We start from the raw sequence: 15,247 nt of genomic DNA, 5'->3' as shown, positions 1-15,247 counted from the left end.
TGCCGTAAGAATTGCGGTGACTACTAAGCGATACATCTTGGATACATCTGGGGGGATTCCAGCTAAGTCTACCACATAGGCTTGCCGAAGGATTCGCAAGTATTCCTGGTTGAGGTCGGCAGGTGTATCAGTGACACTAAGGAAGGCGTTAAATGCCGACTGCAGGGTGCGACCACGCCGTGCCTGCCGGCAGACATCGCGAATTCGGATCGATGCAATAACGGGCAACCCACGACAAGCCCGGGAAAAAGCATTGAGTTCCCACTCCGTTGGCCTCCATGAAGAGTTGTCCCCAAGGCCATCGTCCACCATGCGGCAGACAATATAGAAATCTTCATTGTGCTCTATCTTGTCCACATCTTCACATGGTATGGCAAGCTCCTTAGTTTGAAGTTTAGACCAAGCCAATATGACTCCTTGCTCAGGACGACTACTAACTAGCACAGCAAATGCCGGTGGCAGCTTTTGAAGGGCAAGTACCAGCCCCATCAGGGACTCCAGTGTCTCCTGGTCGCCGCACTCATCGAGACCATCCAAAACGATGACGAAGCGGTCCTCACCCGAAGGGAATCTGTCCTTCAGGCCACGCATCGGCTCAATCATCAGAGTGTTCAGTTGTTTGTCCAAAGGAAAACCCTGAACCGAAACCAAAGCCAGTTGCCGAAGGAGCTTGACAAGCGAGAATTTGAAGTCCTCATTAAAGCGTGCCAGTTGGTGTGCAAGGGTAGAGGGGAACTGTTTGATGGAATCCAAACCCGATCCTGGCCGATTCCTATCCCAAAAGAACGATGCCGCTAGAGTACCCTTTGTCTCAAGAGCGGAAGCGACACTCTTACAAATCGCAGTCTTCCCCGTCCCAGGAGAACCCCGTAGCCACACGAATCGGTTCTTGGCTTCGCTCAGGTGCTCGAGGAGGGATTTTTGTATCTTGACCCGCGTGCCCGGAAGGCACTCTGATTTGCTCGTCACACAAATGTGCTCGGCCAGGGCTGGATTGAGTCTCGAAAGCACAGCTAGAAGAATCGGTGAGTAGGCAGTTCACAAGCGTGTACAGGCACGAACATTCAATCGACGATTGTTCGACACGAAGCAGAGTTAAAATCGATATTCTTAGCTATGGCGGACATTGTTAGTCGGGATGCAATTATCCGAACAATCCCGAAGCGTGCGGACCTGGAATCGGCGAGTAGCATCATTTAGGTAGCTCTTCATTTTGGTTATTTGCTGTGTTATATCGGGCGCTCGGATAATCTTCTCCATGACAAGTGTTTTCTGGACTGATTCAATATCCTCTAATTGTGTTTTCAAAGCCCTACGAAGAGAATGAGGGAATGTGAGCGAGAGGAAAACAAGATGCGTACCCATGGAATTCTTGCACTAAGGCGATAAGCTCAGGAGTGATTTCTTCCTTAGCCCACTCCTCGATGGGCTTAAGCACCGATTGTTGCGCCTGCTGAATCACATCACACAACTGGCCGAGTTCCTCGGTGTTGCCGCGGACATTCTACATGCATGCACCAAAGATGAGACCACGCTCTATATCAACAAAGCGATTCCCAAACCTCATAAATTTGAATCCAAGACAGAAGCATGCGTGGGATCTGATCAAGATTGGGGATGGGGACGAGCTTGAGAGCAGCGGCCGCAGTTTGGAGCAGAAATTTAGTGCCGTCGATGATCATATTCTTCCGATCGCTGTCGGATCGGACGCTCGCGTCGTTGTCGCCAACGAGTGCAGTAATAGGATAATTGGGCTGGGGTGTGCTTGATTGGGCGCGATTGGGATCGGGGCCGCGGCTTCTCTGGAAGATCCTGTCTCGAAAGCGCATCCGTTGGTTCATGGCATCACTCATTGAAGTGCCACCAGCAGAAAGGGCACCAGGATGTGATCTTATAAACCGATCATGATCCCCCTGAATCGTTCGGTCGTTTTCAGTCGCAGAAACAGTGATCTGGATGTTAGAAACATTCGGGGTTGGTGCCTGCGGCTGATCATTAGGCGGATCAGGGGCGTGCTGTGGCTTCGTCCTAGAGAAAAAGCGGTCTTTGGGCATGGTGCACTGGATAGCTGACGATCACAGATGGATTTGTTGAGGAGAGCGTTCAGTGTCAGGCCGCTCAGATATATGTATAGACCTGAGGCCGGGCTTTAGTGGAGGCAATAGATAAGACGACGTTGACTGCAAGCGAAGCTGAGTGGGGGTGATGATGATGATAAATCTATCTTAATACCCCGCGGCCTCGTGATGACGTGGCAGTGCGGCTATCCCGTCCTAACACCGGAGCGTACATGGGGAATTATCTATACATGGTGGTATTCTGGGTGGTGTATTCGGGTGTCAATGATCCTCGGGTTCTGTGGTGTCCATAGGTATTGTCGTGGTGATAAAAAATAAATAAGAAATGGAAAAAAAGAAGAGGTTCCGTCTGTCCCCTGCAAGTCCTGTTCTGCTTCGTCTATCCTGTGAGTCAATCGGGCGATGGCGGTCCTCGCGGTGTGTTTGTTGTCGTCGGTTTGTCGCCTGTCTTGGACTTTTTGATGAAATTGGCAAGCCTTTCTATGCCTTTCATCTTGCCCATGAGGATGTGGAATTGTCAGAATGTGGGCCCTCGTTTGTGTTGATTTACCGCATTGACATGCTCTATTCTCCGTTGTGATTCCAAATCGGTGGTAGTACTCGCCGATGTGAGCATGTCCTGTTCGGAACTGGATTACGCGGCTGAAGGTTTTTCTGTCGAGTTTTCTGAACCGTTTGGTGGGTCTAAGCTTCGGTGCGAGTTGGTTCGCTGCGTAGAAGCCCGATCTCGGGGGGTTCGGTGTGTTCGTCCATCGGTGAGTCCATGTTTCGGCCATCTCTCTCCTGCGCAGGCTCTCTATGTACATGAGTGATTTAAAGTTGGGTCGGGCTGGTCTAAGTCGTGCGCCTTCTTTTGCTAGCTGGTCGGCTCTCTCATTCCCCGGAATTCCAAGATGGCCTGGGCACCAGTGCAATGCGATTTTCGTCTCCTCAGAGTCTGTTAGGACTTTGCATATGGTATTCCTGAAGTCCCTGGCTAGTTCCTGGGCCTTGCGAGGTTTACCCTGAAAGACGCGTTGTAGTGCGCTAGTATTATCTGCGTATATGACGATGCGGGTGGGTTTTGTGGTGACGTTACCGGAGTCATCTAGGGTGCGTCTGATTCCATCCGCGGCTGTTTTCAGGCCCATCATCTCTGCGTTGTAGGCTTCAACGTGCTCACCCATTGCTCCTTTCTCCTCGAAGACAACTTTGCCGTGTGAGTATCCTACTGTGCCAAAGCCAGTTTTGATTCTGCCATCGTCTTTGTATCGGGATCCATCCGAGTAGATGAGGAGTGTGTTTGGGTCATCTTCACACTCTGCAACGAAGTTCATGTGGTCGTCAGTCCATTCCTGTTTGAATGAGTTTCCAGGGTCGTCTGGTGGGGTGAAGAGTTGGATGTCAGTGTCAGGGCACAGCCCTGACCCCACTCACCCTCAGACACCCTCACCCTTCTCCTAACCACCCTCTCTCCACATTTCCCCATTCCCCTTATCCTTCCCCCCACTGTTTCACATAATGACGCGCGCGCGCGAACCCGTTATGGAAAGTCGGCAGCAAGCGGGAACTGTATAGTTCCTAGGGTCCTTTTGTGTCGGCCTCACAGGGGGCTGAGAAGCTTACCCTTCTTCTCAGCTCATTCCCTGTGAAGGCTGAGGCCAGTCCCCTCAGCGACTTTGAGGAGTTAGCACCTGGGGAGAGTACCCCAGCTTCCACACTCGGCCTCGCCCTCCGGCCACTCCCAGCTGGGGTCCGGATCCTGACAGTCAGTGATGTCATGTGCAGATGTGTCCCATGGGCTTTCTGTCAGGGCATGCCCCGACATGCCCCACCTGACCCCCGCTCCGCACCATGCCTTCCTTCTTTCCTCTTTCTTTCTTCTCCCTTTCTTCTTTCTCTCTCTCTCTTACATGGACCACCTTTCCTGCTGTTCAATGTATCACCAGGGTGCATGCCCATTTCCCCTCCTGTATCTTACCATCCCTATATCGCCGTCATCGCTGCTGCACCCACCCTGCACCTGCAACGGACCCTCTCGGGATCTCCCATGGAGACACCCAGAGAGCCATGGCTGTGTGTGAGGGTGACATGGTGCACCCCACGTGATCGACCCCGCATGTATATAATAACAGCTGGAGTGGGAACCGAAGAAGTAGCCTTCTTCTCACATTCCCACTTCAGACTAAGTGGTTGGGGATGCTCACCCCATGATGGGATCGCCGCTACGCATAGCCACTATTCGTCCCACCGAGTCCCGCATGCCAGGACCTTGCCACTTTCGGAGCTGTCCCTGACACTTTCAAGGAGTGGCCTTATTCTTTCCATGCCTGGGATTATGTGTTGCATGATGCAGGTGATGCAGGTTGAGAAGCGCTTTCATGGGTCGGACTTGTATTTCTTCTGCAGGTTGAAGACTGGGAGAGGTGGGGGGGAAGTTGGAGTGGTGAGTCTTCTTTGGTGTGGGTTGAGTCTATTGATCAGCGGGTGGTCGTCGGGGATGTGGGCGAGTCTAGTGCCTCCATTTCCATTCTGTAATCTAGATAAATGTCGATGGGGGGAATGGAGGCCTCTATTTCCATCGTGGTGATGCTGGTTGTGCAGAAAGTGCCTGTTAGCATTCTCAGACATTTATTCTGTAGAATCGATAAAGTTCTGAGAATTAAGCCATGCTTTGATCACCAGAAGATGGGTAGGCCATATAAGACTATTGGGAGTACAGCACCTATGTACATCTGTGTCATGGCCCCACAAAGTCCCCACCCATCTACCATTTCCATCACTTAGCAGCACCAATAGTGGTTCCCGTCTACAGCCCCGTAGCGGCGCCTCCTTCTTTCTCCTGCCACCACTTGAGCTCCTCAGCCATTCGGCCGATACTGTTTATTCATTCGCTTAACTTACTAGCAGCTGGTGTTGTCGCCGCTGATCTGCTCCTTATTGACATTTGGTTTATTCCTTTATTGACACTTGGTTATTCCTTTATTGACATTTGATTTATTCGTATATTGACATTCTGATCCGCCACCATATTGGCACCTAGATTGTCGGGCCACCCACTCTGCCTCCCAACTTCGCTGTCCTCTGTCCCATTCATTTCTTCTGTTCCATTTCCCTGGTCCTCATCACTCTTTTAGTACTTGCCATCCCGCTCCCATCCCGCACCGGACCGACCGGCCCCTTCTCTGTTCCCCTTTCGTATTTATACTTGTAGTTTACTGTCGATGTACTTGAGTTCGAATATCGACTAGAATTCCCCCCCAAGTACTCTCATCTTAAGTTCGCCTCTCAGTTCCATCTCCGCTTAAGTCAACGTCGCCGCAAGGTACCTCCCGCTAACTTGAAATACGGGACAGTGTCAGGGACGCGTCCAGGGTAGAGGAGGCCCGGGTGAGACGCCCGACACTAGGAGCCTCGCGGGGTGTGGAGCGGGCGTGCGTACTGGCAGGCCCGGCTCAGGAGGCAGTCCCTGGCCACTTAGACTGAAGTGGAAAAGGGTGTTATTATTATTGGAAGGGAATACTATGTTACTTACCTGAAGTGGAAAAGGGTGAGAAGAAGGCTACTTCTTCGGTTCCCACTTCAGGTATGTTTATATACATGTGGCTTAGGTCACATGACAGGTGCCACGTCATCCTCGCATACAGCCGTAGTCACCCGGGTGTCCCCGTGGGGGATCCCGAGGGCGTTGAAAGAGGGCTAGCAGCTCTCTATGCCGACTAAGCTCGTGGGGCCAAACTCTCCTAAACTCTCTACTTTCTCTCTAAACTTCGCTTGACTCTCGATCCTTAAACTCCGTGTGGGTTCTCCGGGATTTCCGCAAGGTCCGGGCTCAGCGTCCACTACTCACTCGTTGTGAGCTAGACAGCTGCCCTTATTCCTACTGTTGGAATTCCACACACTCACACCCTCTCTAGCGCGTCCCAGCACCTTAGAGAATTTGGGGGAGGGGAGAACTTCTTTTCCAGAATCCGGTATGTACAGGATTATATCTAATAATTATTTTTAGAAAGAATAGATGGGGAATATTGGTACCATATGGCACCTGGGTACCTTATTAGGCGAAATAATAAAAAAGGGTAACAGTAACAATAAAAGAATATCAATCAATAACTGAAATGATGGCAAAATATGAAAATATATGAAAATAAGCGATTTCTCAATGGATTTGCGGAATTAAGAGCCTAAATTGGAAATGTAGCCGGAGATAACTCTCACACAGCCAATAAGCATTTTTACCAATTTATTAGACGCCGTGGGAACGAGTGAGGCTGGAATCCTGGGTTGCCGCTTGAGATTCCCACGCCCGCACATGCCCGTGACCTGCTGTGCCTAACTTCTCCAACACGGAACTCCGTCAAATATCCACCGATTGGGACGTTCTTGGTATCGTCAGAATTGTATGAATTAGGACTATTTTTGGATACCAAATTTGTACCGAGTCGTCGCGTGAATGAAAGTTGTTTTCTGATCGTGGAAGCGGGTATCCGAGCCGGCTCTGCGCGTGGGCGATTATCCCGCCTACAGCGTCCGCTGTGAACGCGCGAGCTGGACATAGTGGGGGTCGCCCGAGGCGCCCGGGCTGGGCGTGTCGTGAGCGCGCTGCAGGTGGGTCAATGGTACATTGATACAAGGAAAGGTCGTCCGTGTAGAATAAGAGAAAATAAAGAGAAGGTGAGATAAGTAAAGAGAGAGTGGAATGGAGAAAGAAAGAAAGAAGAAGGGGGGGAGGAGGTAGGGGAAGACTGGGTGGCGGGGTACCGGGTGAAGTGGGGCCGGGTGGGGCCGGGTCAGGCGGGTGTGCCCTGACAGACAGCCTAGAATGCGTGGCACAACGCTCCAGCCAAGTCGTTGAAGCCGAAGTCCCAACCACCACGACACCTTGCAACAGAGTAGCTCATTAGCTAAGTGTCCACTCACACCGCTGTACTCCACTCCGCTTCCTGCAAATACATTGAATACAGTTTCTGACAATCTGGCAGAGATGTGTTTGGTGTATGCCTCTCTCGGAGTTTCCTAACATCCTTAGTGCATGTGCTGCACCTGAAGCTTTCACGGCTGTCTTTTTTATGTGCTCCGTGAACTTGAGGTGTGGGTCGAACCAGATACCTAAGTATCTCATAAGGTTGGTGTCAGGGACCAACCCGGGGTCGAGAGTGTCTGGGTATATCACCTGGGGCTGAGGGCCCGGTAGGGTGTGACGCAGGCGTGCATAACAACAGGCCCGAAGCAGACAAGGGTCCCTGGCCACTTAGGCTAAAGTGGGAAGTGTGAGAAGAAGGTTGCTTCTCAGTTCCCACTTAGGCTGTTTATATACATGTAGTTAAGGCCACATCATCTATGCTGAAGGAGAGAACGAAGGAAGGTCAGTTGGGAGGTTCAAACGAGACCACCACCAAGCTGTTCCCTGGTTCTTTAGTTAGGATGGGGAAGTGTACTAGTAATATTTGTTATAATTATAGTACCAATCCGAGTGTTTTGGCTAATTCTATTTTTATGGGTTAGTCTAAAGTTTCTGTCAGAGACCAGGTTCGAGACGAAGGAAAGTCTCCGTGGCGGAGGGCTTCGGCCTCAGCGACTTATGCCAAGAGCGCTGTGCCTAGTAACACGTCCGTGCCCTAACTTACTAACTGGCAACCAGAACTGAAGGGGGGTAACTCTAGTCGATTTTATTACTGAAGTGTAACCTATGTAATTAGCTGACTGAATATTACCGACAAGTCGGGTCGCAGGGTTAACGGAAAGGCGGGCGATAACCCAGAAACGGAAAGGAGGGATAGGCCTGAAGGTGGGCTCTGCAGGGCAGGCGAGTGTATAGCCCAGCGGAGGCGGGAGTGCGCTAGCGGACGTCAGAGCTGTCCGGAAGTCTTCGGGGCTCCGTACTTAGGGAGGCGTAGGTAATAAATTGAAAGGAGGGGGTGGTGACCATTGAGGGGTACCGAGAGGATTGTGGAATATGGGAGCTCCAAGGTTAGTAAAGAAGGAGCGGAGGTAGACCGGAGGGATCGGAGGGACTGGAAGTCGATGGCCGGGAATGGATATGACAGTTTCTGGGAATTGACTTACAGATAAACCGAGCCCTGCGGAGCTGTTCCTTTATTGAAATTTCTTAATTTGTCTAGGTGTATTTCTGTGTAGTGTTGTTTAATTTGGAATTTAACTTGAATTAAATCTTCTACTTGGTGAAGTTTCAAAGATTCTACTCAGTTAATAAATTTAGATTGTGTCTGGAGTGTCCCTTGAGTTTGTTTTATTTTTGTCTTATGTTATTGCTTGTTTTAACAGTAGCAAAATAACTGTTTTGTGTTTACACTTTGAAATCTGGAGTGTTAACCAGCTCTCCTGTTGAAATATCTACTTAATATTTATCTCCTTAATTGCTGCCTTTTACTACAGTGGCAATCTTAACTGTATATCACTTTTTTGCGCTGGAGTGACAACCAGAAATGCTTGAGAAAAATAATACTCTATTTTCTTACTTCTCTGAGGGGGGCGAAAAGTCGCAGAAAGGGTCTCCCTTTTATACTCCTTGGGTCGCCTTCCTTTTTCATGCTCTACCTCGTATTTACAGGATTTATTTACAGTGTATTTTTCTCAAACTGAATAAAAAATGAAATTTTCACGCTATAGTTCTACTGCACTCTGCTGCGCTGAACTGCAGCTCTACTGTGGTCAGACTGCACCTAGAATCCTTATTGTCCCTCCTTGCCTAAACTATTTTAATGGTTAGTTAGAATTTGACTGCGCTGCATTTGTCGCGGTTTCCTATTTCAAATTCCTCATATTTACCATTAAATTTGCTATGACTTGGTGATTCTGAATTCAAACTTCGCATTACTATGCATACAGCTGCGCTGAGACCTTCAGCTGATTTATTCCATTTTTATCCAGCAACATTTAGTTAAAATGAGACTTGAAATGGTAAATGAGTGAATCATTCAGGTTTAGAACTGAAAGGAAAAGTTGCTAGTAGTCAATAATTACTCAAACGAATGTATTATAGCTCTCCTCTTCATTAGAATATCGTTCCCTAAAATTCCCACCATGGTCCATCGTAGTTTAGTGGTTTTTGTGGATTTTGTTCATCTCCCCTGATTCCCCTTTGTATTATCACATCCTAATCCTCCATATGTATTGTTCGTTGTTATAGTAGGTCGTCCTCGAAGATATCATATTTTTATGTATTTTATTTAGGGCTCTGGACCTCTTGAAGCTGTCTTCCCGCGCATTTTCAGGTTTCTAACTTCATGTCCTTGTATCTCATTCATTTCTGGATGGTTTTTCACGTTCTTGGTATTATAAATTTTCATTTATTCCCACCTTTCCAATGGTACTAAAGTTGTGTTCTATTTCCTGGTATTCGTCGAGTTAGCAAAAGTTCACATGCACATTTGGTAATCACATGCGTCATTCCCGTAGTCATTTGTATGCGGGTGCCGTTTCTGTTTAATTGTTTGGGATTTATGGTATGTGCGGGTGTTTGTATCCTTTATATGGGCTTCCGTGATTTATTTCAGATTTTTCCCTCATGATCTAAGGTTGTTTTGCACTTTCCGTGCTTTGCTTTGGCCAGGCTCTTCCTTATTTGGATGGAAATTGGTCTTTGCAATCTGCCAAAGTGCGGATCTCGGTTCCGACAGCTGGTTCCCTTTGCATTGCCACCCTCACGTGTCATTAAACATGATGCGGATTTCTATATTCCCATCATTGGTATAACTTCACAACGGCTGGACCGTTTGGGCTGAAAATTTGCATAACTATAGTTCCCTATTTTTCATAATTTCCGTGTAAATTTCGTTGTATGTTTTAATTATGGATCCTTCGTAAACATCGTCTTTTCCCTGAGTCCGGACTTTTGATGTCGCTATTCCCTTTATTGGATATCTCATTAATGCGTGATCGTTTTATTATGAAAATTTGGGTGGAATTAGATCCCTTCCTTTCTAATGGGCTATCAAGCTCGTCTCGGTCGTTACTGGTTGTTCTTTGCGCTTGCTTTTTAAATGTTGTCCTCATTTTCCGGGAGTTTTAGTCATATCTCCGTCATTTATGGGTAGTTTTCCCTGTAATTACTTTCATTGGGTCCGTTTGGGGGACATCTACATTTCCTATTATAAACACGACTTTGAATTTTGCATTAGTTCCTGAGGAATCCTTGTTCTGTGGTACTTCCATCCTCGGCTATGTGTGTGGATGTGGGAAAGTAGTTTCCGTGGAGGTTCTCTGGCTGTTTTTATAGTCAAATCTTGGTTGATTGTCCTAATTCTTGGTTTAATATTTGCTATAAATTCCCCCGAGAATTCTGTCTCGTTGATGCTAAGCTTGAAGTACTTTTGCTAATTTTCTTTCTTCCATTTTATTGTATGTAATCGTAATAATTTGTAAAATCTCGTCAAAATTCATTAAAATTCAGGTCCTTCTATTTTCTCATATCTACTTATCGTATGGGGTTTTGTGATTTATCTGGCATATTTCCATAATGGGTTTCCATAGTGTGACCATTATTTCTCCTACAACGCGCACAGCCACGTCCGTCCGGGTATCTCCGCAAGAGATCCCAGGAGCGCCTGGTGTGCGGGAGGTCACCTGGCAGGTCCGGGCATGTTGTACTGCAGCCAGGCCAATGGTACACTGATAGGAGGGAAGTCATCTGTATAATAAGTAAGGAAAGAAAGAAAAGAGAAAGGAGAAAGAAAGAGAGGAAGAGAAAAGGGAGGAGGAAGTCAGGAAGGAGTGGGTAGTGGGGAACTGGGTCAGGTGGGTGACAGGGGACCGGGTCAGCTGGGGCCGGGTCAGGTGGGTGTGCCCTGACAGTTGGATGGTGGATTGTTCTGGTTGCGCCTTCTTCGTTTGAGGGGATAGTGACTGATGGGCCCGGACCTGCATTTCTGCCGGTCTTGGTTTTGGTGAAGTGCATAAGTTCGTTCTTCACCTGGTCGGTCTTTAGTCCTCTCTGCTTTAACCAGTTGTGTGCTGCGACAAACGCCAGCTGGATCACCTTTGTCGCTTCCACTCTAGATGGGTGTCACGACCGACAAATCCCAGGGCTCCGTCAGCAGCGAATCAATGCCGATAGGCGAATCTGCCGACCCGAAACCCATCCTAACCAGCCCCCAACCCCATGTCTGGCCCCCCTGCCCTACTGCGTGAGACTTGGCCAATAATCAGAACCTAGACCCTGCCGGTATTCCGACCTTACCTCCAGTTCCTGAGCCCTTGGCGCTCCTGGCATTCAGTCATGCCTGCCTTGTCTCCACCTGAACCACACTCATCGCTTCTCGCTATGTGGCCACAGCCATGCCCCGCTTCCGTGCATTCCGCACCCTCTGCCCATCTCTGCACCTTCTGGCCACTTCTGGTTGCCCTTGACACCTCTGGTCAGGTCAACACTCCCACTCCCCTCTGTACCTCTGTTGGCCTTCATGCTGCCTTTGTGTGACAGTGCTGGCAGATCAACCTCTGTTCACGGACTTGTGTCGGCACCGCACCGACCCCGCTTATTTGTGGACTTGTATTGGCGCTGCACGCTGACCTCCACTTTTCCTCTGGCCATTTGTCACTTGGCAGCTTATCATTCATTCCTTGCCGAGTGCCATTTATTGTTTGCTTCCCTGCCAATATCGGCATTTGATCCCCTCTTTATTGGCACTAGGTTATTGATCTCATTCAGTTATTCATCAATAACCCTTGCCACTTATTGTTTATTGATCTGTTCCTTGTTTCCAGTTCCCGGGCTCTTGTCCTTATTTAGTTTGACAATCCCCACTTATCTCCGCACCGGACCGCGCCGGACTGACTGGCCTTTCTATATTCCCTCTTGCCTATTTATATACCTTGTAAATACTTTTGGGGACCTCAGTCTGAAATCAACTAGAGTACCCCCCCTGTCTGGTCTGAGTCTCTCCTTCTGCAAAGGGGGCTTCCCCCCTCTGAGTCCGTGCTCACGGAGTCCACGCTCCTCCTACAGGTCCGCTCCACCCACAAGTCTGATTTGAAGTCCGCTGTAAGTGTCAGTTTGTAAATACAGGATCTCCCCCAAACGTCAAGCTCAGGGCACAGCGCTCCACCTGAGTCGCTGAGGCTGCGATCCCACTCTGCTAACCTTGAACAGCGCTTCCGGATGCGCCGCATATTTCCGCCCGCATATCCGCGCGTGCGCACTCCAACAGACCTCTGCCACAATCTCTGACACCGACAATATCCCAGCCTCTGACAAAATCCAGTCTCTGACAATGGGGCTGACACTGCCAGTGAGCCATCATCTACATAAAGCATTAGTGGTGATGGTTTTATTATGCCTTTGTTGTATTGTGGGCTTAACTCTGGGTCTCCTTCTATTTTCTTTGTGGTTTCCTCGGTTATAGCCTTGCACATTGGGGAAGTGAAATAGGCCGCAAGGATTGGGATACACATGAACCCTGGGGGACACCTGTTGTTATGGGTTTGAGCTTATCGCATTTGCCATCAAGGCAGATTGCTGCTTTCCTCTCCGATAGGAAGCTGTGTGTCCATCTCACGATGGGGGTGGGGATATGTAGTTTCCTCATCGTGTCTAGCAGGTGCATGTGTGGGATGAAGTCGAAAAAGCCGGTGATGTCGAAGGTGAGCATTGACACCACTTTGTTGTGGTTCCATGTGGCTTCTATGTCGTGTGTGATGGTGAGCAGGGCGTCCTGTGCTGATCTGCCTGGTAGTCCTCCGTACTGGGTGTTTGGGAAGAGTTGGTGTTTTGCCACTAAGAAGGCCAGTCTCTGTGCTTGGATCCTCTCTAGCACTTTTCCTGACACTTCCAACAGTTGGATTAGTCTGTAGGATCGGGGGAGTGAGTAGTCTCTGCCTGGTTTCTGCAGTGCTACCGGGATGGATGTTCTCCATGCTTTAGGGTAGTAACCCAAGTCGGCACAGAGTCTCAGTAGGTGGAAGATTTCATCTTCCATTATGTCCCAGGCCCATCTCCATGCACAGCCCATCAGGCCTGAGATACCTGGGGCATTTAGTTGGGCAGCAGTGAATATGGAGTTGCGGACTTTGCCCTTTGTCATGCTTACATATTCCATGTCATCATTGCGCGGGGTCAGGTTGATACTTGGGGAGTGTGGTAGTGATTGTCAGAGACCAGGTTGAGACGAAGGAAAGTCTCCGTGGTGGAGGGCTTCGGCCTCAGCGACTTATGCCAAGAGCGCTGTGCCAAGTAACATGTCCATGCCCTAACTTACTAACTGGCAACCAGAACTGAAAGGGGGTAAACTCTAGTCGATTTTATTACTGAAGTGTAACCTATGTACAAGTTGGATATATATGGTTACAGCGGAGATGGGTCCGCAAATGGCGGAGCCGAACGGAGTGGAGCTAACAGGGTTAAACATTAGCCGACTGAATATTACCGATGAGTCGGGTTGTGGGGTTAACGGAAAGGCAGGTGATAACCCAGAAACGGAAAGGAGGGATAGGCCCGAAGGCGGGCTCTGCAGGGCAGGCGAGTGTATTGCCCAACGGAGGCGGGAGTGCGCTAGCAGACGTCGGAGCTGTCCGGAAGTCTTTGGGGCTCTGTACTTAGGGAGGCGTAGGTAATAAATTGAAAGGAGGGGTGGTGACCATCGAGGGGTACTGAGGGGATTGCAGAATACGGAAGCTCCGAGGTTAGTGGAGAAGGAGTGGAGGTAGACCGGAGGGATCGGAGGTACTGGAAGTCGTTGGCCGGGGATGGATATGACAGTGATGGTGGTTGGGGGAAGAGGTTTTCACGGAGTATGTTACATTTTTCTTTATGGCTGACTGCAAGTTGGTCTGTTCTGTTTAGGATGGGGGGTGAAATGTATGTTCTTTGGCTTTTTTTCCACTTGCAGAAGTCCCACAGGTTGCCATGATTGGCTTCCTCTGTGAGTTTGTGGTAGTGAGCCTGTTTGGCTTTCCTGATCTGTGTGTGAATGTCCTTGTGTAGGTGTTTTACTTTTTCCGTGAGGTATAGTGATGGGTGGTTGAAGTCTTTCACCCATCCTTTTAGGGATTCTCTCGTCTGTCTCAGTTTGCAGTATGACTTAGATAGGTCCTCATTCCACCATGGTTTAGATGCCTTGCTTGGGCGTCTGTGAGGTACGAATCTTTTGGCTGCTTTTTCCACCATTTTGTGGATCAGGGCAGTGGCTTCCTCTAGTGACTTGGGTGACGCTGTGTGTTGGTCTGCATTGAGTAATTTGCCCTTCAGGCTTTCGATCTTTTGGGCATTGTGGGCTAACTCTTCTGTGAGTACCTTTGTGAACTCTTCTTTACTGGCATGTTTCCAGTTTAGTTTGGTTTCACATGGGTTTATGACCTGTTCTCTGGGTGGGCCCAGTTGGAAGATTGTGGCATGGTGGTCCAATAGACAACCAATTTCCGTGTCGATATAGTGACCGGAGATGGCCCCAGCTCTGTTGGCTGTGGCATTGGAAACAGTAAGGTCAATCACTGATGTGTGGCCGTTGTTGTCTTCCTGTGTTGGTACAAATGGTTTGTTGCATAGGGTGAACACGCCCCCTTCGAGCCATTCAATAGTTTCCAAGGTTCTTTGGCACAGTGTTTCGATCCGGTTGTCCCAGTCTGGATGGCAGATATTCCAGTCATCCGTGAGGATGGTTGGAATGTCCGTGTCCAACGTGGTCTCTGCCAGTCTTTCCACCATGTATTCTTTTCTCTGATTTGCTGTGAGCGTTTTTTGTTGTAAATATTTATGAGTCTAACTGGTTGTTGCATAGAGCCGTTCCTTTTTACATCTAGGACCATCTAGTCGAGGTCTGATGCTATGTCATTCCTCAAAGTTAGTTCTATGTTAGCATCTTTCTGGTAGTACGCTATTGTTCTGGATCTGTCACCTTCAGCGATAGGTTGTTTGGGTAGTATGGTTTGCCACCCGTTGAGGGCGACTGAAATGTACAGTAAGTGTTGTTCACTTTGTGCCACCAGGGCTCCTGGACTAAGAAGATGTCAATGGCTGGTTTGTTGCAGTTAGCTATGTTGTGCATCACGGCTTGTGTGGCCGCATTTGAGTGGTTGACGTTTAGACTGCACACCGTCAGTGTGGTTGCTATTTTGGTTTGTTGATTCATTGAGTTTGCCCTTGGAGTTGGCTCAACAGTTCGATTACCATACTATCATCAGTTGGTTTTGGTTTTGCGTTGTAATGGGGATTTGCCGGTGCACCCTAAACGAGC

At 48.8% G+C, this 15,247-nt stretch overlaps 1 protein-coding gene across 1 annotated transcript; it reads right to left on the bottom strand.

Annotated features, from left to right (window-relative positions):
- Positions 1–516: 516 nt before the first annotated feature.
- On the bottom strand, positions 517–879 carry EI90DRAFT_2876475 (uncharacterized protein; the record flags this gene model as incomplete). Its single annotated transcript, XM_039053885.1, has 1 exon — positions 517–879. A coding segment is annotated over one exon (363 nt), but the record flags the coding sequence as incomplete, so codon positions are not given.
- Between the last annotated feature and the right edge of the window lie 14,368 nt (positions 880–15,247).

Source organism: Cantharellus anzutake, assembly GCF_015039405.1.
Source record: "Cantharellus anzutake strain C23 chromosome Unknown EI90scaffold_45, whole genome shotgun sequence".
NCBI classification, from domain to species: domain Eukaryota; kingdom Fungi; phylum Basidiomycota; class Agaricomycetes; order Cantharellales; family Hydnaceae; genus Cantharellus; species Cantharellus anzutake.
Note: the sequence above shows the minus strand (reverse complement) of the source record. Positions and strands in the feature narration are given on the sequence as shown.